At 43.3% G+C, this 26462-nt stretch overlaps 1 protein-coding gene across 1 annotated transcript in view; it reads right to left on the reverse strand.

Moving 5' to 3' along the window:
* The window catches only part of RFTN2 (raftlin family member 2), a 1293449-nt gene that overhangs the window by 1100899 nt on the left and 166088 nt on the right, over positions 1 to 26462 (reverse strand). The window contains exon 2 of the mRNA XM_044060680.1: positions 2249 to 2432. Coding sequence (XP_043916615.1) covers positions 2249 to 2432 — 184 coding nt within the window. The remainder of the gene's footprint in view (positions 1 to 2248; positions 2433 to 26462) is intronic.

Genomic DNA, 26462 nt, shown 5'->3' on the forward strand with positions numbered 1-26462 from the left:
CTTTCCTATCTCGCATACAGAAGTGTTTTAAACCCCTTTTCTCCACTATAGTGCGGTCTTGGAGTTGGTATATATAGTAAGGGAGGTGGGGGGGGCAAAGCTGCCCACCTTGGTGGGTTTGAAACCCTTCCATGTGTGAGACGGGGAAGTGTTGGACAAGTAGTACTTACCCTGTCGATGAAATGAAAGTATGGTGAGTGAACTTTCAATACTTATTGTTCGATTTTCAGCCCACTCTGTGTCTGACAACAGACCCAATTTCGGCACCCTTCTGATTCAGAATTATTAAAAAAAATATCTACCAGCTAAGTATCTCATGTAATACATTAACTGAATATGCCTTTTTTTAATTATAACTACCCTTTCCTTCCATGACTACAAACCACTGAGGCTCCCGCTATGAGCTCATACCATTCATTCCTCTGTCTTGGGTATTTGGTAAGAGTGGGCCAGGGGGTTATCATGCAAGCAGCCACGGTGGTGTTTTGTGCCTTTGCTGGCATCCTGGAAATAAGACATGCTGTTATATGAAGTGGCAATCATTAAAATTAGCTGTAAATGTGCATGCTGTGTGGTAAATGTTTGCGTCATATGATGGGTATCATTTGAGACTAATTCATTACCTTATGCCAACTGTTTCTTGGGATATGTTTGGCATCCCAATGACCCTGAATAAGACAAAGTGGATTCTAGAAAATGAGTAAATAATACAAACAGAAACGGAACCATATACTGCAGTATTTTAGCACTGCTGTGGTTTAAAGTCCCCTAAAGTTAAAAGGGTGGAAACATCTGTCAAGGTTTTTACAGCCACTGTAGCTGTGGTGGTGGAACGGAGGATATAAACATATTTATAGATATATTATTATAGATATATCATAGATATTTTATCTGACTTCTGATGACGTAGTCAGTAATAATCCTAGTCGTTAATATGAATTAGTGATGCTTCATGAGGTGAAGTCCTTTTTGTCAGCATCTTCCCTGCATAATAATTTTGTAAGACTGTTAAGTCTCAGAGAAAAAGACAGTCCATCCTTTCCAGGTGTCAGCTGAGGGAAACTCAAGTGGAACAAACAGAGCTGGAACACTGGGAATGCCAGGCATGTTTAGGAAGCAGGATACAAATCAAGGCTTATAAGGCACAGATTATTGATCACCACCTCAAGAGAAATGACAAGACTTGAAACAACAGATTTAAACATTCAATTTTTAATACACTTGTAGCCCTTAACTATGACTGATAATGGAAGGAGATTCTGGCAACCTGCAAATACATTTAAACTTTACATTTTTCTACTATCCAGCCTGCAAAGACCTTGTGAAAGCAAATTCTGAAACCATGGACAAAACACGGACTACATTTTTGTTCAGTTCAGATGCATAATCCAGACCAAAAACACTGACTGAAAGTTCTTTACTTTGTATCATGAAATTCTGAGTTCCTGCCACCAGTTAGAAACCCACAGATACAAATGAATGAACACATAATACAATTAACTATATTAAATTTATTTTACATACACAAGTGAGACTTCTTCAATTTACCTTCAAATTATATTTTGTAATTTATTGACTACTATCCTCTCTGAGCTGCAGCTTAACAACCACCATGGTAATGCATGGTAAGGGATGACTAATTTTTCAACAATATTGCTCACACTCTGAGTATTTGAATCTTCCTCCTACATACAAGCTTCAGATATGATTTTAAAAGTGTGTAAATACTGGACTGGCAACAATGCATATCCTATGTGCCATGGAGGGAAGAGGACGGGAAGAAAGTAAAAAGTGGTGTGAACAAAATTAGAGGTGCAATGACTCTTGTGCAAAAAAGATGTTTACAAAAAATGCATTTCCTAGAAATAAACTATACTTCCATACAATACATTACAGTTACGGCTAGAACAATATCCTGTCTATCTACTTTGAATAATAAATTCAGACTTAAAAGTATTTCTGAATCTTAATGTAATTTTCATTCTGTCATCAAGATTATATGCTTTTCCCAACTTAATCATGATAACATTGTAACAAAGAATGTGCAAACACCAGTACAAACCTGTTGTGATGTAAAAGACAAGAAAGAGCAAAAGGGAAAATGTGATAGACAGCAGAGATAGATATCTGACTGCTTTTCTGCACAGCAGCCTGACTGTTGGGGGGGGGGGGGGGTATGTACTAAATAGCAAGTATCAGAAATGGAAAAATGAATTACCCTTGTTACAGTTCATATCTGATGGCTTACCGTGGTTTTGGTCGGAACAAAACAGTTCTGTACCAGCAAGAAAATGGTAAGTGCCGTCTCCTTCCAACAGATAGCATAACAGGGTGAATTGCTCCAACAACATATCCTTTCTTGTAATACTCTTCCACTTTAGAGGTTATATCCTGAAGTGCGTTGATGTGAATAACTTCTGGGTTAGATGAATCTAGAAGGAAAGAGATAACATATGACATTAATGTAACAGGAGATAGTCAAGGGGACATGTAAGACTGAATAAGAGAACTAAGGCAGTGGGCAGTAGGGATACAAGTACTTATAGGTTCATAAGTTCATAGGTATGTACTAGGCTAATGGCCCTGGAGCCTTTACAAGCCTAGCCCATAGGATTATCCTGTCATCGTGCCATCCAACCTTAGTTCCTAGTGCCTCTGTCGAGTAGAGCCATTGGAGTGATTCCCGGGGTGAATTATAAGTTAAATGATACAGCTTTTGACAGCTGTTGTCCATTTTGATATTAGCAATGTCATAAGCCATCATAGGATAATGTTACATATTTCATGTTTACTATTTCAAAGTAATGGTATGGATACTGGGCCATTTAAATTTGTTCTTTGGTATGTTTATGACAGCCTTAAGTCTTTTTTTTTTTTTTACCTTATGATTTGTTATATGACGGATGCAATGTATTTTAATATGTTGCTATTATTTTGGTCCTTTCCTTGCCATATCTTTTCTGACAGCTGTTCCTTAATACAATTTTGAGAAAAAAAAGCAACTAATTCTGTCTCCTCTGTCACTATCACTACTATATATAATGCGTTGTCTCCAGTGCCACTATCAATGTCACACAAGGTCAGAATGGCAGGTATAATCTTGCTCTCTTCCTGGGTCCTCCAGTTAAGATGTTTGCATGGCAATTAGGCTGAAAAATCAAAGAGAGGAAGGTACACTGATAAGATTACATAGGGTTATATACAGGGTTAAATTCCACTGGATGCCAGAACCAGTAACTAGAAGTGACATTAGTAATTGGAGCATGACAGGAGGAAAAAAAACAGATCTAGCATCTTCTCAAAATTCAGCTTTGCTGTGAGCTTTTAACCAGATGGCAATATGCAGTGTTAAGTACATATCCATTACTTTATTTCCTACTTGAGTAAGTCCTCAGGCAACTATTTTATATTCTTTATGACTGTTATCAGGTCAGGCTAACAGAACATGAGATAAAAACAGCAAAATTAACCACTTGCAGAGTGAGAAGAGGACATGGTATCTAACAGTATATAAGGACCACTTGGTCCACCCTGTCTGTTATTTTCCCTACTCACTGGATAAACTGGAGATTCCACTTAGCAAAAGCTTAATTCATTTTACTTCATCTCATTCCCACAATAACTGCCTTATTATTAACTCTTGAATTATCTTGCACTTTCTGCCTGCACTACTGCTTTAGGTTGACTTTTGCAATCACTCATCTGAAAAAAACTAAAACACATGCTTGTCAAAATTTGCATGTGTATGTAAGGCAAATTTCTTGACAGAATGTTTGGTGAACGTGAAAGGAAGATAAAAAATAATCATGGCATTATTCAAGAAAGCACAGAACAAGCATAAAGCAATTCTTAAGATGTATGTGAAGAAGTAAGTCATTGGCTAAATAAAAATAGCTGGGATATCCAGCTGGAAGGGAGAAGAGTTGGCATAATAGTTACGGTCTTCACCTTACAAATACAAGAAAAGTACAGTTTTGTACCTACCATAAATGTAGATGTTCGAGGATTCCATTGCTGCAGTCCTGACTATTGGGTATAGTCCGCGTCCAGTCGGCCCGAATACCAGAGTATAAGGCTGACGTCGGTCAGTATGTCAGGGTACTAATGCGCATGACCGACGTCATATCCTCAGTCTTTTCTTGCCCCAGATGTCAGAAGACCCTAAAAAGACAAGTCCCAAAACAACCTGCACCAAAAACATGCACAATATATACAACCATATATATACAAAAATATAAGCATGTAAACTCACCTACACAACCACCCCTAAATACAGAGGGGAAGGAGGGAGGGTAAATTGGACTGCAGCAATGGAATCCTCGAACATCTACATTTATGGTAGGTACAAAACTGTACTATGTTCTTAGTCTTCCATTGCTGCAGTCCTGACTAAGAATCCCAAAGCAGAGGTAAGGGAGGCTGGCAAATCATAAAAAGTAGGAGCTGACAACATGCCTTGTAAAACAGCTGTGGCAAAACCAGCCCTAGACTTAGAGTAGATAGGAAGGTGATAATGCCTAGAGAAAGTATGCACTGAACTCCAAGTAGCTGCTTCCAGAATATCCTTAGTTGCCACCCCTTAGAAATGCTGTTGAAGTGGCAGTAGCCCTAGTGGAATGAGGCCTAATCCCAGCTGGAATCTCCTTGCCATGATGGGAATAACAAAATGCAATGCAAAAGCCAATCCACCTAGAAATAGTTTGTTTTGACACAGGCTTGCCCTGAGAACTCAAGGCAAAAGAAACAAACAACTGCTGAGACTGCCTAAAATCCTTAGTCCTGCTTAAATAATAACGCAATTGCCTGTGTACATCTAAAGTGTGCAAAATCTTTTCCCCTTTATTTTGAGGATCTGCAAAAACGTAGGCAAATGAATAGTTTGGTTCAAAGCCACACTAGAAACCACCTTAGGCATAAAAGAAGGATTAGTAATGATACCCTATCCTATGGAAAATCAAAAGGGCTCTACTGCCATAAGGGCCTGCAACTCAGACACCCTTCTTGCAGAATTAATAGCCAACAGAAAAGCAGTCTTCCATGACAAATATTTCAATTCAGCAGTAGCTGCAGGCTCAAAAGGTTGTAGAGTAAGTTTTCCAACACAAAATTGAGATCCCAAGCAGGAGTAGGAGCTCGTGGGGTCTTATATTCTTTGCCCCTCTAAGAAACTGCTTGAACAAAGGATGCGAAAACAAAGGTGGGTCACAATCATAGTGAGCTGAAATTGCTGCAGCATGAATCTTTATGGAAGAGAAGGACAAACCTTTGTCCAATAATTCAGTAAGATATTGAAGAGCCACACTCAAATTAGGCTCAGAAATCTCCAAATTCTTTGCTGTACTCCAAAATAAAAATCTCTTCCATTTTTCTGCATACACTTTCCTTGTACTAGGTCTTCTAGCTTCCATAATCACATTTAAAACTTGTTGAGGAAGTTGAGACCTGCTGTGTTTCAACACAGAATATGCCAAGCTGTTAGATGAAGAGAGTGTAGCTTGACATTGAGCAGATGACCGTCCTTCTGAGATAACAGATGAGGAATCAGAGGTAAAGGCCATGGAGGCTTCTTTACCAGACTCCGTAGTAGAGGGTACCAGTGTTGCGAGGCCAATCTGGAGCTATCAAAATCATCCTTGGCCTGTCTTGTCTGACCTTTAACAGTACCTTTGGAAGAAGAGGTAGAGGTGGAAAGGCATACACATGAAGGTTTTTCCAACTGAAAGACAGAGCATCCACTTTCCAAGCCGTGTGATGAAACCCCTTTGTGCAATACTTTGGCAGCTGGTGGTTTAGTGGAGAAGCGAACAGATCTATGTCTGGAGTTCCCCATGACACTGTCAGTTTCTGAAATACATGAAGATCCAGTTTCCACTTGTGGGGATCCATGATTTGTCTGCTTAACACATCTGCTAAGGAGTTCTGTGCTCCTGGCAGAAACCTTGCCTGAAGAGTCAGTTGCAGGCTTAGCGCAGTCTCCCATAAAATCATTGCTTGCCTGCATAGAGGATAAGAATGTGTTCCCCTTGCTTGTTGATGTACCACATGACAGTTGTGTTGTCTGTTAGAATCAACACCTGCCCTGGAAGAAGTAACTCCTTGAAAGCCATCAATGCAAACTGGACTGCTAACATCTCTTTCATGTTGATATGTAGATGCTGAAGTCTGGCAGGCCACTTGTCTTGTATCCACTTTCCATTTAGATGAGCTCCCCAAGCAATGTCCGAGGCATCTGTTGTTAAAATCTGACTTGCCTCTGGCCGGGTCACAGAGAGTCCCTTGTTTAGGTGACATTCCTGAGCCCACCACAAGAATTCCTTTTGAAGGCAAGGTATTATTTGAATGACAGTGTCCAAATCCTGGCAGTGCTGTGTCCATACATTTTTGAGATACCATTGTAACTTCCTCATATGCAGATTGGCATTGGGAAGCACCAGAATACAAGATGCCATGAACCCTAATGCTTGAAGGACTGTCCTTGCAGTCAGCACGGACTGATGAGATAGTTGATGGAAGTAAAGTGACAGACTCTTTTGTTTGTCCGGGGTTAAAAAGGCCATCTGGGCTGCTGTATTCAGTCTCACACCCAGAAAGCACATGTCTTGAGAGGGTACTAGACTGGACTTTATTTCGTTCACAGAATACCCTAGGCATCTTAGCACTGCGATAACATATTCCAGGTGCTGTAGAAGAACTTCCCTTTCTTGAGCCAGAATCAGGCAGTCGTCCAAGTAAGGATAGATTTGAATTCCTTGAAGCCTGAAGTAAGCTATCACTGGAGCCAGAACCTTTGTGAACACTCTGGGCGCAGTAGATAAGCCAAAGGGCAATGCAGAGAACTGATAATGAGAATTTCCAGTTGGAACCGCAGATATTTCCTGCAACTTAGCCTTATAGGCACATGAAGGTAAGCTTCTTTGAGATCTAAAGTTACCATCCAGTGATCTTTGCCCAGCAGAGGTAAAAGCTGTTGTAACGTCAACATCTTGAACTTGGGAATGTCCAGATAAGTGTTGAGGATAGATAGATCCAAAATTGGTCTCCACGTGTTTCCCTTCTTTGGAACAAGGAACAGGCGAGAATAAAATCCTAGGCCCCTTTCTGATACAGGGACTGGCTGAATGGCCCCTATGTGAAGCAACTGCAAAATTTGCTTGTGAGCCTCTTTTCTTTGTTGAGGAGGAACGTCTGGCATGCCTTTGAAAGGGGGCATGGTATGGAAATAAAATCTGTAACCGTGGTGAATGATATCCAACACCCATTTGTCTTGAGTAATTAGATCCCAATTTTCTTTGAAAAGAGACAGTCTTCCTCCCAAAGGAGCTGCCAGACGTGAATCTGCTGGCAGTGGAAAAAACAGGTCATTGGGTCTGTTTACGAAAGGACTGACCCTGCCCTCACCAGAAGTCTGAGCAGGTGAACTCCTGTTCTAGGCCTAAAAGAACCTTGAGCCCTGCCCCTACCACGTCTAGACCTACCCCTAGACTGAGAATCATAAGCAGGATATGTCCACCCCTTAGCAGGCCAATTTCTACTAAACTTTGGTGGCTGCACCTGCAAAAAATCTTTAACAGTTTGCATAGACTTAGCCTTGTCCTCCATCTTCTTTAAAACTGCTTCCACAGGCGAACCAAACAACACATCAGACTGTAAAGGAGCATCCAAAATCCTTGTCTTAACATGCTCAGCTAAATTCTGATCCTTCAACCATGCATGCCTGCTGAAGAACAGAACTGGTAGCAGCCACCCTCGAGGAGGCCTGTACAGCATCAAAACCACATTGCAAAGAATGCTTACCCACTTGTTCAGACACATGAACCAAATCCAGCAACTCTTTACACTCAATACCTTCAAAGCATCCACCTTAGATTTCAATTGTGAAAGGAGATAATTCTGATATTTTAGCATGTGAAACTGACAATTCAAAGCTCTCATGGCTAGAGTGGAAGAAGTATACACTTTCTTTCCCCACCTATCCAAAGCCCTTGCCTCTTTATCAGTGGGAACAGGATTTTTAACCACAGAAGCCTTTACACCCTTAGGCCCTTGAGAAATAGTTTCTGGGTCCGCCCTAGGACTCTTAAACAAGTATTTATGAGCTTGGGCACCCTATAATACCTATCAGGCTTAACTGGAGCAGGAGGCAAAGAGTCAGGGTTCAGGGAAGCCTCTGCAAAAACATCTTCCACCACATTCAATACAGGAGGAATAGCTAAAGGCGTATGCTGGGGTAAAACAAGAACTCCTAAGCCTTTTCCTGGAGTCAGAGTAATCCTGGCCTTCCCATTTAAAGTGCTCCCTCATGGAATGCAAAGTCTCTGAAAATGAGAAATCCTCAGGTGGAGACGCTGTAGGAGTGGAATCATCCACATCAGAATCAGAATAAGTAGGATACTCCTGTAAATCTTCCACAGAAGATTCTGAAGCCTCTGAACACTGTTCAAAACTATCAAACTCGGTTCCACCCTAGGCCTCTTATCAGGCGGGGCATAGAACCCCTAATCATAGTAATCAAATCTTCTGCCATTTTAAGCATATGTTTCTTAGGTACAGAACCCGAAATGCTAGGAGAAGCCTCCACTGAAGCTGTAGAAGGCCTACCTCTCAAAGAAGTTTTGGCAACAGAAGGAGGCCCTAACTACCTTGGGAAGAGCAGTCACCTGAGAAGCCCCCTCAGCCTGGCCTACCTCCTGAGAAGGCACATCCTGTAAGAGTATAGTTTCTGCCTGGGACTCCATAGACACTCCTGGCAAAACCTCCGGCTCCACTGAGCCTTCTAAAGAACCGACGTCCGGGACTGCGGTTCCTCAACCCTAGGCTTCACTGTTTTATCCTTGCGCTTCTTGGAGGAAGCGCCGGAGCATCCGGCGGCATTTTATAATTGCAACGCTTCCCAAACACTAACCTGGCACAGTCTAACCTCCTCTTAATAGTGCGTTTGTTAAACCTAGCACAAGAGCGGCAACCAACAACGTCGTGCTCAGGCCCTAAACAAGGTATACACAAGGTATGATAATCCCTATGAGGTATCTGTTTCCCACAAGAAATACAGTTATTCACTTTTTCTGACATCCGGTAAAATACTGAGGCAAGAAAAACTAAAATGTTCTAACGGGTACTTAGCCAACTCTGTTTCGGTCTGAAACTCCGGTTTCGGAAGTATTTCAGTACGCCAACCTGCACTCGCAAAACTGCTTCTGCATCGGACCATGCGGCAAAAAAGACTGAGGATATGACGTCGGTCATGCGCATTAGTACCCTGACGTACTGACGTCAGTCTAATGCGCTCTGACCGACGTCAGCCTTATACTCTGGTATTCGGGCCGACTGGACGCGGACTATACCCAATAGTCAGGACTGCAGCAATGGAAGACGAAGAACATCAGGGTTTGATTCTGACCTTTGGTTATTGGCTAATTGTAATGGCCAACAGACTGACAGCCTAGTATTTACCTATGAAATAGACATGCTTGACAAACTGAGCTGTGCCTATCTGCCATCACCTTCTTTGCTTCTGCAAATGCAATACTACAGTTACTGTCTATAAAAGTCACTTGATACCTCACATTATTAAAATAAATCAGAGAGGTCACCATTCCACTGGTGAAATGTGTCTTCATCTAAGCAGGTAGTTCCTTGTCCCAGCTAGTGCACTGAGACAATAGAAAAAAATAGATATTAAGCAAACCACTGAGCTGAACTAGAGTATCATTCTTCAGACAAATATTATTATTATCATTATCGTTGTTGCATACGTATTTTAACAAGAGGGAGGAGCATAGGGTGACATACAAGAGTGAAGGAAGATGCACACAGGTGGATTATATCTTATGTAGGAGGCCAGTTTGAAGGAGATTGGAGACTGTAAAGTGGTGACCGGGGAAAGTGTAGTTAGGCAGCATAGGATGGTGGTTTGTAGGATGACGTTGGTGATCAAGAAGAGGAGGAGGAGTGTGAGGGCAGCACCAAGGATCAAATGGTGGAAATTGAAAAAAGGTAATTGTGAGGTAGAGTTCAGGGAAGAGTTAAGACAGGCACTGGGTGGCAGTGAAGAGTTACCAAATAGCTGGGTAACTACAGCAGAGCTAGTAAGGGAGATGGCTAGAAAAGTGCTTGGTATGACATCTGGACAGAGGAAGGATGACAAGGAGACATGGTGGTGGAATGAGGAAGTACAGGAGAGTATACAGAAAAAGAGGTTGGCAAAGAAGAAGTGGGATTGTCAGAGAGATGAAGAAAGTAGACAGAAGATGAGGTGCATGGCAAAGAGAGAGGTGGCGAAGGCTAAGGATAAGGCATATGAAGTGTTGTATGAAAGGTTGGACACTAAGAAGGGAGAAAAGGACCTGTACCGATTGGCTAGACAGAGGGACCGAGCTAGGAAAGATGTGCAGCAGGTAAAGGTGATAAAGGATATGAGGAAAACGTACTCACAAGCAAGGAGAGTGTGTTGAGCAGATGGAAAGAGTACTTTGAGGGGTTGATGAATGAAGAGAATGAGAGGGAGAGAAGGTTGGATGATGTGGGGATAGAGAATCATGAAGTGCAATGGATTAGCAAGGAGGAAGTAAGAATAGCAATGAAGAGGATGAAGAATGCAAAAGCTGTTGGTCCAGATGACATACCTGTGGAAGCATGGAGGTGTTTAGGTGAAATGGCAGTGGAGTTTTTAACCAGATTGTTTAATGAAATTTTGGAAAGTGAGAGGATGCCTGAGGAATGGAGAAAAAGTGTTTTGGTACCGATTTTTAAGAATAAGGGTGATGTGCAGAGCTGTAGTAACTACAGAGGGATTGAATTGATCAGTCACAGCATGAAGTTATGGGAAAGAGCAGTGGAAGCTAGGTTAAGAAGGGACGTGATTAGTGATCAGCAGTATGGTTTCATGCCAGGAAAGTGCATTACAGAAGTGATGTTTGCTCTGAGATTGTTGATGGAGAAGTACAGAGAAGGTCAGAAGGAGTTGCATTGTGTTTTTGTAGACTTAGAGAAAGCATATGACAGGGTGCCTAGAGAGGAGTTGTGGTATTGTATGAGGAAGTCGGAAGTGTCAGAGAAGTATGTAAGAGTGGTACAGGATATGTACGAGGGTAGTGTGACAGCAGTGAGGTCTGTGGTGGGAGTGACGGATGCGTTTAAGGTGGAGTTGGGATTACATCAAGGATCAGCTCTGAACCCTTTCTTATTTGCAATGGTGATGGACAGGTTGACAGATGAGATCAGACAGGAGTCCCCGTGGACTATGATGTTTGCAGATGATATTGTGATCTGTAGTGAGAGTAGGGAACAGGTGGAAGAAACCCTGGAGAGGTGGAGATATGCTCTAGAGAGAAGAGGAATGAAGGTCAGCAGGACTAAGACAGAATATATGTGTGTGAATGAGAGGGAGGACAGAGGAATGGTGAGGATGCAATGAGTAGAGGTGGCGAAGGTGGATGAGTTTAAATACTTGGGATCAATAGTTCAGAGTAATGGTGAGTGTGGAAGAGAGGTGAAGAAGAGAGTACAGGCAGGATAGAGTGGGTGGAGAAGAGTGTCAGGAGTGATTTGTGACAGACGAGTACCAGTAAGAGTGAAAGGGAAGGTCTGCAAGAGGGTAGTGAGACCAACAATGTTATATGGGTTGAAGACAGTGGCACTGACAAAAAGGCAGGAGTTAGAGCTGGATGTGGCAGTGTTAAAGATGTTAAGATTTGCACTGGGTGTGACGAGGGTGGACAGGATTAGGAATAAGTATATTAGAGGGTCAGCCCAGGTTGGAAGGTTTGGAGACAAAGCCAGAGAGGCAAGATTACGTTGGTTTGGACATGTGCTGAGGAGGGATGCTGAGTATATTGGGAAAAAGATGCTAAGGATGAAGCTACCAGGTAACAGGAAAAGAGGAAGGCCTAAGAAAAGGTTTATGGATGTGGTGAGAAAGGACATGCAGGTGGTTGGTGTGACAGAGCAAGATGCAGAGGACAGGAAGAAATGGAAACAGATGATCCGCTGTGGCGACCCCTAACGGGGCCAGCCGAAAGAAGATGATGATGATCATTATCGTTGTTGCAGCTTTTAATAAGTACTTATTTATTTGCATTTCTGTAATGGGAAAGTCCAACTAGACAAAAGCCCCTTTTTAATAGAATCCCGGAAAGAAAACTGCCAAGAAACATATTACATACAAGAGGACCTACAAGATAGTTGCACATTGAGCAACAGCTTATTTCTAGCTCTCCCAGTGTGAAAACAGAATCTCAGCATAGAAGGCCAGTAGACCTGTATTTATGGGTAAATTTCAGTAACTGGCTGGTAAGTGCACTGCCTGGATGCCAGGAAAAAAATCAGCTATAAAAAGTGAGGAAGAACCACTGACTGGGGAAAGTTCTGCAGCTGTTCAGCAAAAAGTAATGCAACCTTCAACCATGACTTCCAATAACCTCCAGGAAGATATGACAACTGCATACTGACCTGGTTAAAATAAACAAAACACTGATGGAGTATATCAATACAAACAATAAAAAGCTGAAAAAAATGGAAGAAGCTTTAAACAGATATTCAGATGAGATGATAAAGCTGAAAAAATCAGAGGTTGAAATGAAGAAAAGAGTGGCTGAATATGAGACTGCTCAGGAAGAGATGTTTCAAAAACTAATACAATCAAAGGACAGAGCATGCAGGGAAAACCTGAGATTTTCAGCTAAACCAGAGAAGCTGGAAGGAACAGACTGCATTAACCGTATGAAAGCACAAGTAAGCAGCTGGACTGGAGTTGTTAGTTGAAAGGGCTCATTGTGTGTATGCTCCAAACCTGGCTAGAAGAAAGCAACCTACACCTTTAATAGTAAAGATGCAACCATACAAGCAGAAGGAGTTGATGCTGACAAAACTGAAGTACTAAAAGTGAGAGAGAGCAGAGTGTTTGTGGAGAATGACTACTCATTGTACACCAGACATAAGAGGAGCAAATATATTCTACTATTCAGGGAATGTCAAAATGCAGGTATGAGATTCAAACTATTGTACCCAGATGACTGCAAGGTATTCTTCCCTGGAGGGACAAAATCATTTTTTGATGAAGTACATGCTAAGGAGGAAATATAAAAGATTGTCCAACAAAAAGTAAGCTGTGAAACAGAAGGGGATTCTGCTTCTTGTTCTTCTGGCAATAAAGACCATAGAGGCACCTGTGAAACCTTTTCAAAATTTTCAACGGAAAATGTTGGAGAGAAGGAAGGGGAGCCTGAGAGTAGACTAGAAGAATTGAGAGTATATTGAAAATGAAGCAGAGACAGGATTTTGGAGATGAACAGTAACAAAACCAGTAACTTAACATGGGATTACAATGCAATAATTATATTTGTGAAATATGACAGAACAAGAAAATATGGAAATATTGGACTTTTTCATAATTTGTTGGACTTGGCGATTCTAAAGCATATGCCTTACTTCATGTCATTAATGTTTGGAAGTGTTTTGGGGAGGGGAAGAGGAGGGAAAAAGTTAACTGTAAGTATATATGTTTTTTCTTAAATAGTACCAATTTTCTGGCATGTGGTTTTCTTTACACGCTATAAGTAAAGTCAGTGTAATGGGGAATGTAAACAGGTGCTGCTGTTCTTCTTTTTCTTTTCTTCCTCCTTTCTTCTCTCTTTCTTCTTGTTCAGTTTTAAAAATGTAGGCACTGTAATGTAAAAAAGCCTGGTTAAAAAGCATGATAAAAGAAAAACTAGTGTGCATTTTTCTCATTCTTTCATGGGGGAATGACTGGATTAAAGACCTTAGATTGATTTAGTAATGAGTTTTAAGAGATAGCAAGTAAATGAAAAAGAACACTGAATATTATGAGGATTTTTCTAGCAAATCCATGAATGCTCAGTAACAATTCTGCAGCTATTCTTCATGTTTGCATGGAAACAATCTGATAAAGAGAAACTAGCTGCCTGGTTCTCATGTTTCCATTGAAACAATCTGATACAGAGAAATTGGCTACAGTCTGGTAGAGAGTGATTGGCTGGGAAGAAAAGAGAAACTGGCTAGGAGATAATGTTCTCTGAAAGCATTCAGGGGCTTTCACAATATAGTTAACGTCATCTGGAAATATTTAGGGGCTTTCTCAAGGTTGCTAATGTTCTCTGAAAACATTCAGGGGATTTCCCAACTGGGACAGCTATAAAGATAAGAAAAAGCAATTAGGACTTAGAGTAGAAGCACAGGCTGCACCATGCGTGTTAGAATGGATAACATTTCTTTTAGGTTAACTCAAGTCTATGAGTGTGACTGCCAGTTTGGGACTTTTGTTCCTATTAGGAGGGTAAAACTTCAATATTTGAAGGTGTACATAGTTTTGTGTGTTAGTATTAAGTTAATAGGTTTTAGAGGGTATTGGATGTGTGTCTGTTTTTTGTTTGAGGGCTTTCAATAAAAAAAGAAGTTATGTACTCACCATAGCATTCCATCTGAGCAGGTAAACTTCATTTGTCAGCAACCTGTGGGTTTCGGATGTGACACGGATCCGAGCCGGCGGCATACCAAGCAAAAGATCCAAGCTCCAAGCTCCTCCCCCTACCCATACTGCACTGCAACCTCCTTCCAATCCTCAGATCGAGTTTGCCACTCCACACGTGACACCAACAAACTAAAACCTGAGACCCCTGAACCAAGGACAAACCTCAAGCTTGTGAACTCCGAACATCGAGCTCAGTAAAAATAATCGCCAAGGTAAGGGAGAAGGAGGGAGGGATGGTTGCTGACAAATGAAGTTTACCTAGTCAGATGGAACGTTATGGTGAGTACATAACTTCTTTATCTGAAGTTGTTAACTTCATTTGATGAGAAACATGTGGGACAGAGTCCCCAGCTACTCAAAATCTTGGGAGGCCCTTAAGGAAGGATATTCCAGAGCACTGCAGAGCCAAAGGAAGCCCTTCATCTAGACACCAAATCCAGTTTATAATGAGTAATAAAGGTGTGAGAGGATGCCCAGGTAGCCGCTGAGTAAATGTCATCCAGGGGAAACTCTAGACCAGAATGCGGCAGACGTTGCCATAGAACGTGTAGAATGAGCATGAACTCCTACTGGTTCTGGGAAACCAAGCTTTCTATATGCTTGTATGATACAGAGGGAAATCCACCTAGTGAGAGTCACCTTTGAGACTGGTTTGCCTAAAAAAGGCTTAGCAAAGGAAACAAAACGTTGATCAGATTTACAAAAGATAACTGTCCTGTGCAAATAAAACGTAATTGCCTGTGAACATCCAGCAAATGAAGTTTGCAGTCCCCTTTGTTCTGAAAATTAGGGAAAAAACACGCAAATTAATAGATTGATTAATGTTTGTCTCAGAAACAACTTTAGGGAGAAAAGATGGATTAGTCCTGAGAGACACCCTGTCCTTATGAAACACAAGATATGGGGGTTTCATATAAAGAGCCTGAAGCTCTAACACTCTCCTGGCTGAGGTGATAGCTACCAGAAAAGCCATCTTCCATGACAAGTCAACTGATGCTGAGGGCTCAAAAGGAGGCGCAACTAAGGCTTGAATAACCGCAGTCAGATCCCACGGCGGGGACGGATTCTTAATAGGAGGTCTCAGAAGAAAAGTGCCTTTCAAAAAAGTCTTACAAATTCTGGCAGCAGTGAGAGAGCCTAAATTGTCCCCTACATGGAAATGAGAAATAGCCGCCAGCTGGACCTTCACTATGGAAGAGCTGGCTCCTTGCTGGAAGATATGAGACAAAAAGTCTAATACCGCTGGGATCGGAGTGGTAAAAAGATCCAGATTTCTCTGTGAAGCCCAAATGGAGAAACGTCTCCATTTGCTACAGTAAATTTTCCTGGTAGAGGATTTATGTGCCGCAACCAAGATAGATTTAACAGGGGAAGAGATACCGTAAGTCCTAGCAACTAGTGGAACTGGAGCAGCCAAGCTGTGAGCTTCAGGCTGCCCAGATTCGGAGGATGCATTTCCAAGGGGTGATGAATCAGATCCGGAATGGGATCCAAGGTGGAGCTATGAGATGAGACCATAGGTAGGGGAACCAGACTTGACGAGGCCAGAATGGGGCTATGAGGATCATTCTGCTCCCCAACCGGCAAGCTTTCTGTAAGAATTTTGTCATGAGCGGGAGCGGGGGATACGCATAAAGAAGACCGGGTGGCCAAGCATGAACAAGAGCGTCTCTGGGGGCTTCCCCCGTCAGGGGGATTAGAGCAAAAAACTCACTACACTTCACGTTGGATGGCAATGTAAAGAGATCGCAGCAAGGCTGACCCCACTTGAGGAAGATCTGTTCTGCTACACAAGGGTTCAGAGACCACTCATAGGGAAAAAGGATAGTTCTGCTCAATTTGTCTGCCAAGATGTTGGACCGAGCCGGAATGTGCATTGCTATCAGAAAGCAGTTGGTGAAGATTGCCCATTCACAGACTCTCATGGCTTCTCGACAAAGGGGATAAGACTTGGTTCCACCCTGTTTGTTGATATACCTGACCACTGACATATTGTCTGACTGGATCGCAATAGTTCCCAGAGGAAGATAGGCATGAAAGGCCTGCAACACTAAAAGGACCACTCTCAACTCTAGAACATTTACATGCAGAACGGTCTCGGTTTGAGTCCACGTGCCTTGAACAGTCCTGCCCGAACAGTGCTCCCCACCCTAGGCGGGGGGCGTCCGTGGTCACCGTGGCTTGGGGTTGAGGTGCAACAAAAGGACGTCCCTCCTGCAAATTCCGGGATCAGAGCCACCACGTGAGAGAATTTCTGCACACTCTGCTCAGGGGATCAGAAAATCTAGAGGTTGTTGAAGTATCGACCACTGAACTTGCAATGTCCACTGTAGAATTCTCATATGCAGATGAGCACAAGGGATCAGGTTGATAGCTGCTGGCATGGACCCTAAGGCTCTCAGGACTAATTCTGCTGGTGGTGCAGGGGACTGCAGAAGCGCTAACACATGAAGTGCCAGGCTGTGAAGTCTGTCTGGAGTCAAGAATGCCCTGGCATGAAGACAATCTATTCTTGCCCCTATGAAGTCTAACACTTGAACAGGTTGAAGGGAAGACTTCCTGAAATTAATGGTAATCCCCAGCCGAGGTGATATCCGGAGAAAGAAATCTCTGGCTAGTAAGAGAAGATTCCTGGTGGGGGTGGTGAGGAGAAAATCGTCTAGGTATAGGAAGACCTGAACGCCCTGAAGTCTCAGGTGGGCCGCTAAAACTGCCATGACCTTGGTGAACACCCTGGGGGCTGTGGTGAGACCGAAGGGTAGGACCCTGAATTGATAATGACTGGCCCATAGGCGAAAGCGGAGGAACCTCCTGGATTGCCTGTCCATCAGGATATGGTAATGCATCCTTGAGGTCTATCGAACACAACCAGTCTTCCTCCTGCAGGAAGGGCAGGATGGATTAAAGCGTGACCATCCAGAACTTTTCCTTGGCACCGAATAGGTTCATTGTTGATAGGTCGAGAATCGGCCTTAGGTTCCCCCATCTTTTTTGGCACCAAAAAGAACCTGGAATAGATGCCTGATCCAGACTGGTCTGGGGACACCTACTGGATGGCTCTTTTTTCTAGCAGCTTTTGTATTTCCAAAGCCGCGGCCTCCCTCTGAGCGGGTGGGATGTGTGGCGCCTTGTGTAAAGGGGCTTGTTTGTGAAGAGAATAGAATAGTCTCTGGATATTAGTCAAAGCACCGAGCGATCTGTCATGATGGACTCCCATTGGGCTAGGTGCATCGAAAAATGCCCCCAACTGCCTCCAGAGAGAAGCAGTCGAGCAACTCCTCAGGGTTGCTGCATGGGTCAATCTGAAAAAGGTTCCCGTGACCCGAAGTTCTTCGGCCCCCCCTCTGCCTCTGGGCCAGCATCCACCTTGTCCCCCTCTGCCTCTGAGGGAGAAGGAGTCCTGAGCATTCCAGGACTGCTGAGTTTTCTGGAACCACAGCTTCTTTTGCCCTCGATGGTTCCTGGAAAAAGACCTTTGAGGGTTAGAGAAGCGGATCCCAACAACTGACAGCTTTTTCCCGTCTTTCTCGCTCTGGACAAGCGTATCGCGGACAGTCTTCCCGAACAGGGTCGAACCATCAAAGGGTGCATTAGCAAAGGACGCCTTGAAGTGTTCCGAAAAATCATAAAGATGGAGCCAGGCATGACACCTTAAGGCGATGCTAGACCCGCTAGCACTAGCGGCTCCCTCTGTGGCGTGAGAGAGTAAATGCATGGGCGTGTTGGACACAGACTTGAGAGTGGCCATACGAGCTGCGAAGGTCCATTTATCCTCGGCCAACATGGACTCCAGGGGAGTCTTGGCGTACTCTTTCACAAGGTCCCGCAGCAGTTGAATTACGTGGGCCAAGTAATTCAGTGCCCTTATAGTAATGGTAGCTGAAACAAAAGTCCGCTTTCCAAGACTGTCCATCGCCCTGGACTCCCTGTCTGAGGGGTGTACCGAGGAACTTTCCTGGGCAAGTTCTTTTTTGTGGCTGCCGCCACCACCATGGCATCAACTGGGGAACCTTTGCTCCAAGAAGCTCTATCTACTGGGGGGGCTCAATATTTTGTTGGGCCTTTTGGGTATTGGCTCTACAGTGTCTGGCTCCTTCCAAGCTCTGGTGGTGATAAGGTCCACCAGAGGGTCAGCTGGGGTGGACACCCAAGAGGTAGATGGGCCAGTGTTGAATGCCTCCAGGAATACCAACTCGTCAGAGGAAGGTTTTTGGGCGGACCCCCCCCCCTTCTGGCGAAGGATTTCCATTATGTCTCCGAAGGGAGTGATTTGGGAGAACCTTCCCCTTCCTCCAAGTCGGTATCCTCAGTGCTCACTGAGGGACTCGGGGGAGTCCAAGTGCCTCCTTTTACACTGGAATTTGTGAGGAACCTCCTCAGGTGGACTCTCCGGGGAGGGCTCACAAATGGATTCATGTTCCTCCAGGGGAACTGGCTGGGGCACAATAGACACAGGCTGTCCCTGGGGGGACTGGATGACAGAAGACAAGCCCATCTGTGAGGGGGCAGGGATGGACACCGAGGAAAGTGTGAGGGGTCTCGATCCTTCAGAGAGAACCCTCTCCACAACGTCGAACGCCGAAGTAGAACCAGCTTCCCTGAAACTGGTGGTGAGGGTAGCCGCGACCCTCGGATCTGATGAAGGGATCAAAGCCAAAGTTGGAACGGCCAGACCTAAAGGGACGGTATGCCCTGACCACAACGGAGCCGATGACACACTATCCGATGCCCAACTCTCGGCTCCGAGAGCTCGGATCCGAAAGCGGATCCGACAGACTCGAGGGCATGGCCAGCGTCGAAGATGAAGGTACCATTGGTGCAGATTCATAGACTCCGAAATCCAATGGTGGATCGGAGAAGGACCTATAGGGGCGAAAAATGGAGCCGAACTCCCTGCACCGGAGGGAGGGGGAGCCAGCAACACTCCCATCTGCAGTTGAGTTTGCAGAAACCTTCGCATCATCCGATTCATGTCTGCTTCAGAGATGCTCCGATCTCGAGGACGCCACCGATGCTGGCCAGGAGAGCCGACGCAAAGATGACCTTGAGGGTGGTCTAGCCTCCTCCTCCAGCTCTGGAGAAAAATGTGGTAAACGGAGCCGAGGAGAGGATGGCCTGGTAACTTTAACAGGAGACAAAATCACTTTAGCGGGAGGGGCCGTTGGCTCCAACTCAGCCTGCCACTTGCGGCCCTTCTCTCTATCTCTATCTTTTTCCTTTTCTGAATGTCTCTCTGTCTCTCTGTGTTTCTCTTTCATTCTCTCTTTCTTGGCCTCTCTCTCTCCCTGTGGCAAGGTGGGAGGGTGAGTCCTGGACAGGAGAGGAGGGCCGGAAGGCTGAACAGCCACAGCCATGGCTGGTGAAGAAGCTGTGGAAGCAGAAGAAGCAGAAGTTGATTCCACGGGTAGAAGACCCGCCAGAATTAACTTGTTCCTGCAATCCTGCAGGGCTCGGGGGTTGAAGGCCGCACAGATTTTGCAGCCAGATTACAAATGAGGCACCCCCAAGCAAACTACACACAGAGTGTGACCGTCGGCTGGTGACAGCTTGTGGCCACACTCTGTGCACTTAGATAAACTAATAATTATCAATAGAAATATCAAAGGGGCACACACAGACCAAAAAATTTCGAAAAACCCTGACAAACTTGCCTGGAGCTCAAAAATCCCATGCTGGTAAAGCTGCGGCAAACAAGATCTGAGGATTGGAAGGAAGCTGCAGTGTAGTATGGGTAGGGAGAGGAGCTTGGAGCTCGGATCTTTTGCTTGGTATGCTGCCGGCTCGGATCCGTGTCGGATCCGAAAACCACAGGTTGCTGATCAAATTAACTTAACTACTTCAGATCAAAACGTTTAATAAGATGTGATATAGGCTGAAATGGATATGACAAGAAACAACTGTATAAAAGTTCAACCTGCCAAACAGCGTATGCATGTAACACCAAAGCTGGGACTAGACATTTAACAAAAAAGGTGCTATACATAAAAGGTGGGAATAAAAACTTTTTAATACAATGATGCTTTCATTAATATATTTAAATGTAAATAGCCTCACAGATAAATACAAACAAGAAAGAGTAGTGAGCTATATTAAAAATGTAGAGTACAAATAGCTATGTTACAACAGGCGCTGAAAGAGATGAACATGTGAATTTGATAAAGAAAGGTTTTCAGAAGGTTATTTCACGGAATACCTGGGACAAAGAAAAAGAGGAGTACTTAACGTTCATTGCAAGAGGAGCTCCAATAGTGATAGAAAAAGATAAAAAAGATAATAATGGCAGATTTGTAGTGCTAAGGGCCTACTGGCAAAGGAGGAGGAATTACACTGACATGTATTTGTACTCCACCTAAAACTGCTATAATGGAGCTTAAGAAATTCTGAAAGAGATAATTAGTTTTCAGCAAGGAATATTATTTATAAGTGGGGACTGGAAATTGATTTGCAGCAGCGAAGATGTGTCTGGGGGCCCAGAATGGAAAATATAACAAAGAAGGGTAGATTTTTGAAAGAATATATGAAAATATTTGGCATGGAAGATGTCAATTCAGTAAAAGGAGTTTTACATTTCACAGGAAGATGTGCATTTAATTGTTGGTCTTGATACTCACCCAATAACTATTTCAGATCATGCACCAATAACAGATAAAAAAAGGTAACAAGAGATCCTGTAGAGGTATTAGAAATATTTTGGAAATTCTGTGAGAGTCTCTAAAAAGCAGAGAAATATGAAAATCAAGAAAAGATACAAATGGAAATGTTTATGGAAGAATTAAATATGCCAAGGATAGAGGTAGATGAGGCTCAATTACTAACGGTTAGGATAGGAAGAGATGAGATAAAAATTGTGATGTATAATCAATCTACAGGAAAGTCCCCAGGAATAGATGGTACTTCTGTGGAAGTTTAAAAGCTAGGGGAGAAAACTGATAAAGATCTGGAAGGGTTTATTTAATAGCATCGTAACAGGAGGAGAAAGTACCACCATCCTGGAAAAAAGCAGTGGTAGCTGTAATACCTAAAGAGGGTAAAGATCTATCAGCTCCAGCTTCATACAGGCCCATTTCAATCCTAAATCATGATTATAAAGTGTTCCTGTCCACAATGGCTAAAAGAGTGGCAAAAGTGATGGCAAAATAGATAGATATGGACCCAATGCTGTTTTGTGGAGGGAGGTAAACATTTGACAACATTAACAGAACACTGATGAACCAGCGGGAAGCAAAATGTAAGAAAATACCATTGTTGTTGGTGGGTCTTGATGCAAGAGAAGCATTTGACAGAGTAAGCTGAGAGTTTATGAGGAGGGCAATGGAAGCATTTGCATTTCCTGAAAAAATTATAAGGTCGATTAGGAGGATATATGAGGGATTGGAGGTGAAAATTAAACTGGGTGGGGTTCTCTCTGATAATCTCTGCTTGAGCACAGGAGCCAGGCAGGGTGTCCTCTTTCCCCTTTATTATTTGCATTACATTTGGAACCACTGGCAAAGAAAATAAGGGACTCAGAAATTCGAGGATATAACTGGTATGGTAGTCAAGAAAAAGAAGTTATGTCTTATCATAACATTCCATCTGAGTTGTTGATCTTCTTCCATTCATCACTGATGACTTCGGTTCCGAGCCCTTGGAACCCGAGTCAGCCTTATACCAAGCTTGCGTGCACCAAAAAACTCTCGAGCTAAGCTGCTATCCACAATGCCGTTCACTCAGTTCGAGTTTGCATGCAACATATAGAAGAAACAGAAAGTCAGAGGCCATCTCTGCACAGAAACCCTGAACACCACAAAACCCAGAAGATCCACCAGGAGCCTTTGGTGGGGGTCGGTGGGAGGGTGTGATGACTGGAAGAAGATCAACAACTCAGATGGAAAGTTATGGTAAGACATAACTTTTTTATTTGAAGTTGTTAATCTTCTTCCTATTTGTCATGATGGGACAGAATCCCAAGCTACAACCTGGGTGGCCCTTATGGAAGAACATTCTTGAGAACCACTGAGCCAAAGGCCGCTCTTCCCCTGGAGATCAGATCCAGCTTGTAATGCTTGATGAAGGTATGGGGTTTGGCCCAAATGGCTGCTGCACAGATGTCATCCATGGAGGCCCTAGAGTGGAAGGCAACCAATGCTGTGATAGCCCTAGATGAGTGAGCTTTGATTTGTTCAGGCATAGATTCATTCATGTTTAATATGAGAAGCTAATGCAATCCCTGAGCCATTTTGACAAAGTAACTTTAGATACTGCACACCCCATTCTACCACAAAAGGAAATAAAAAGTTGGTCCAACTTGCGAAAGGACTTAGTTCTGTCCAGGTAGAAACGTAATTGTCAATGACCATCCAATGAATGTAGGCAGTATTCTCCCTTGTTTGAATAATTTGGAAAGAATACAGGGAGCTCAATGGACTAGTTAATAGAAAAGTCAGAAACCACCTTGGGGAGAAAGGATGGATTACTACAAAGTGATACCCTGTCCTTATGGAAGATCAGATAAGGGCTCTTGATACATAAGGCTTGCAACTCAGATATTCGTCTGGCTGAAGTGACCGCCACCAGAAACAAGGATTTCCATGACAAGAATTTTAGATCACATGTCACAGTAGGCTCAAAAGGAAGTAGAGAGAGAGACTGGAGAACCCAGGAGAGATTCCATGCCTCCACCGCCTGTCTGATGGGAGGTCTGCTGTGGAAAATTCCCTTGAGGAAGGTCTTGCAAAGTCAGGTGGAAATAAGCGGGACTCCATCTGAACCATTATGGAAGTTGGAAATTGCTAAATGGACTTGAATGGTGGAAGCTAATGCACCACTGTCAAACAACTCAGCAAGGAAATGAAGAATAGTAGCTACAGGAGCTGAAAACTGATCTAGCTTCTGATTATGTGACCAGATAGAGAATCTTTTCCATTTGTCCCTGTAAAGTTTTCTGGTGGATGGTTTATGGGAGGCCACGATAATATCACGGACAGATGAGGAGAGGGTTTCCTGCCTGGCAACTAACGGAAGTGGAGAAACCAAGCCGTCAGCTTGAGAGTGGATAGATTTGGTGGAGTCAGCCCTTGTGGGTGAGATATGAGGTCCTGACGAGTGTCTAGGATCCAAGGAGGTTGTAACAGATGAGGTCAGAGGAAGGGAAACCACAGTTGACAAGGCCAGAATGGGGCGATGAGGATCACTTTGCTTCTCAACCGAATAGCTTTCCTTAAAAAGGGGTATCAAAGGTATCGGAGGATAAGCATAAAGGAGACCCATGGGCCAATCGTGAATCAAAGTGTCTCTCGGTGACTCCCGTGAAAGAGGAGCAAAGTAGCTGCTGCATTTTGTGTTTGAGGGGAGGCTAAAAGATTGCAACATGGCTGACCTCAATGGATGAAGATTTCTGCCATCACACTCGGATTGAGAGACCACTCGTGAGGACGGAGGATGCATCTGTTCAGCCTGTCTGCAATCACGTTGACTCCCGAGGATATGCGTTGGGATCAGAAAGCAGTTGGAGGCCAATGCCAGATTCTCATGGCTTCACAACATAGGGGTAGGATTTGGTCCCTCCCGTTTGTTTATGTACCAGACAACGGACATGTTGTTCGACTGGATAGCATGTTTTTTTTCTATGACTAAAAACTGCTATAATGGAGCTTAAGAAATTCTGAAAGAGATAATTAGTTTTCAGCAAGGAATATTATTTATAAGTGGGGACTGGAAATTGATTTGCAGCAGCGAAGATGTGTCTGGGGGCCCAGAATGGAAAATATAACAAAGAAGGGTAGATTTTTGAAGGAATATATGAAAATATTTGGCATGGAAGATGTCAATTCAGTAAAAGGAGTTTTACATTTCACAGGAAGATGTGCATTTAATTGTTGGTCTTGATACTCACCCAATAACTATTTCAGATCATGCGCCAATAACAGATAAAAAAAGGTAACAAGAGATCCTGTAGAGGTATTAGAAATATTTTGGAAATTCTGTGAGAGTCTCTAAAAAGCAGAGAAATATGAAAATCAAGAAAAGATACAAATGGAAATGTTTATGGAAGAATTAAATATGCCAAGGACAGAGGTAGATGAGGCTCAATTACTAACGGTTAGGATAGGAAGAGATGAGATAAAAATTGTGATGTATAATCAATCTACGGGAAAGTCCCCAGGAATAGATGGTACTTCTGTGGAAGTTTAAAAGCTAGGGGAGAAAACTGATAAAGATCTGGAAGGGTTTATTTAATAGCATCGTAACAGGAGGAGAAAGTACCACCATCCTGGAAAAAAGCAGTGGTAGCTGTAATACCTAAAGAGGGTAAAGATCTATCAGCTCCAGCTTCATACAGGCCCATTTCAATCCTAAATCATGATTATAAAGTGTTCCTGTCCACAATGGCTAAAAGAATGGCAAAAGTAATGTCAAAATTGATAGATATGGATCAATGTGGTTTTGTGGAGGGGAGGTAAACATTTGACAACATTAACAGAACACTGATGATCCAGACAGAAGCAGAATGTAATAAAATACCATTGTTGTTGGTGGGTCTTGATGCAAGAGAAGCATTTGACAGAGTAAGCTGAGAGTTTATGAGGAGGGCAATGGAAGCATTTGCATTTCCTGAAAAAAATATAAGGTCGATTAGGAGGATATATGAGGGATTGGAGGTGAAAATTAAACTGGGTGGGGTTCTCTCTGATAATCTCTGCTTGAGCACAGGAGCCAGGCAGGGGTGTCCTCTTTCCCCTTTATTATTTGCATTACATTTGGAACCACTGGCAAAGAAAATAAGGGACTCAGAAATTCGAGGATATAACTGGTATGGTAGTCAAGAAAAAAGAAGTTATGTCTTATCATAACATTCCATCTGAGTTGTTGATCTTCTTCCATTCATCACTGATGACTTCGGTTCCGAGCCCTTGGAACCGAGTCAGCCTTATACCAAGCTTGCGTGCACCAAAAAACTCTCGAGCTAAGCTGCTATCCACAATGCCGTTCACTCAGTTCGAGTTTGCATGCAACATATAGAAGAAACAGAAAGTCAGAGGCCATCTCTGCACAGAAACCCTGAACACCACAAAACCCAGAAGATCCACCAGGAGCCTTTGGTGGGGGTCGGTGGGAGGGTGTGATGACTGGAAGAAGATCAACAACTCAGATGGAAAGTTATGGTAAGACATAACTTTTTTATTTGAAGTTGTTAATCTTCTTCCTATTTGTCATGATGGGACAGAATCCCAAGCTACAACCTGGGTGGCCCTTATGGAAGAACATTCTTGAGAACCACTGAGCCAAAGGCCGCTCTTCCCCTGGAGATCAGATCCAGCTTGTAATGCTTGATGAAGGTATGGGGTTTGGCCCAAATGGCTGCTGCACAGATGTCATCCATGGAGGCCCTAGAGTGGAAGGCAACCAATGCTGTGATAGCCCTAGATGAGTGAGCTTTGATTTGTTCAGGCATAGATTCATTCATAAGCGAATATGAGAAGCTAATGCAATCCCTGAGCCATTTTGACAAAGTAACTTTAGATACTGCACACCCCATTCTACCACAAAAGGAAATAAAAAGTTGGTCCAACTTGCGAAAGGACTTAGTTCTGTCCAGGTAGAAACGTAATTGTCAATGACCATCCAATGAATGTAGGCAGTATTCTCCCTTGTTTGAATAATTTGGAAAGAATACAGGGAGCTCAATGGACTAGTTATTAGAAAAGTCAGAAACCACCTTGGGGAGAAAGGATGGATTACTACAAAGTGATACCCTGTCCTTATGGAAGATCAGATAACGGTTCTTGATACATAACGCTTGCAACTCAGATATTCGTCTGGCTGAAGTGACCGCCACCAGAAACAAGGATTTCCATGACAAGAATTTTAGATCACATGTCACAGCAGGCTCAAAAGGAAGTAGAGAGAGAGAGTGGAGAACCCAGGAGAGATTCCATGCCTCCACCGCCTGTCTGATGGGAGGTCTGCTGTGGAAAATTCCCTTGAGGAAGGTCTT

Source organism: Protopterus annectens, chromosome 2.part0, assembly GCF_019279795.1.
Source record: "Protopterus annectens isolate FY-2018-M chromosome 2.part0, PAN1.0, whole genome shotgun sequence".
Classification (NCBI taxonomy): Eukaryota; Metazoa; Chordata; order Ceratodontiformes; family Protopteridae; genus Protopterus; species Protopterus annectens.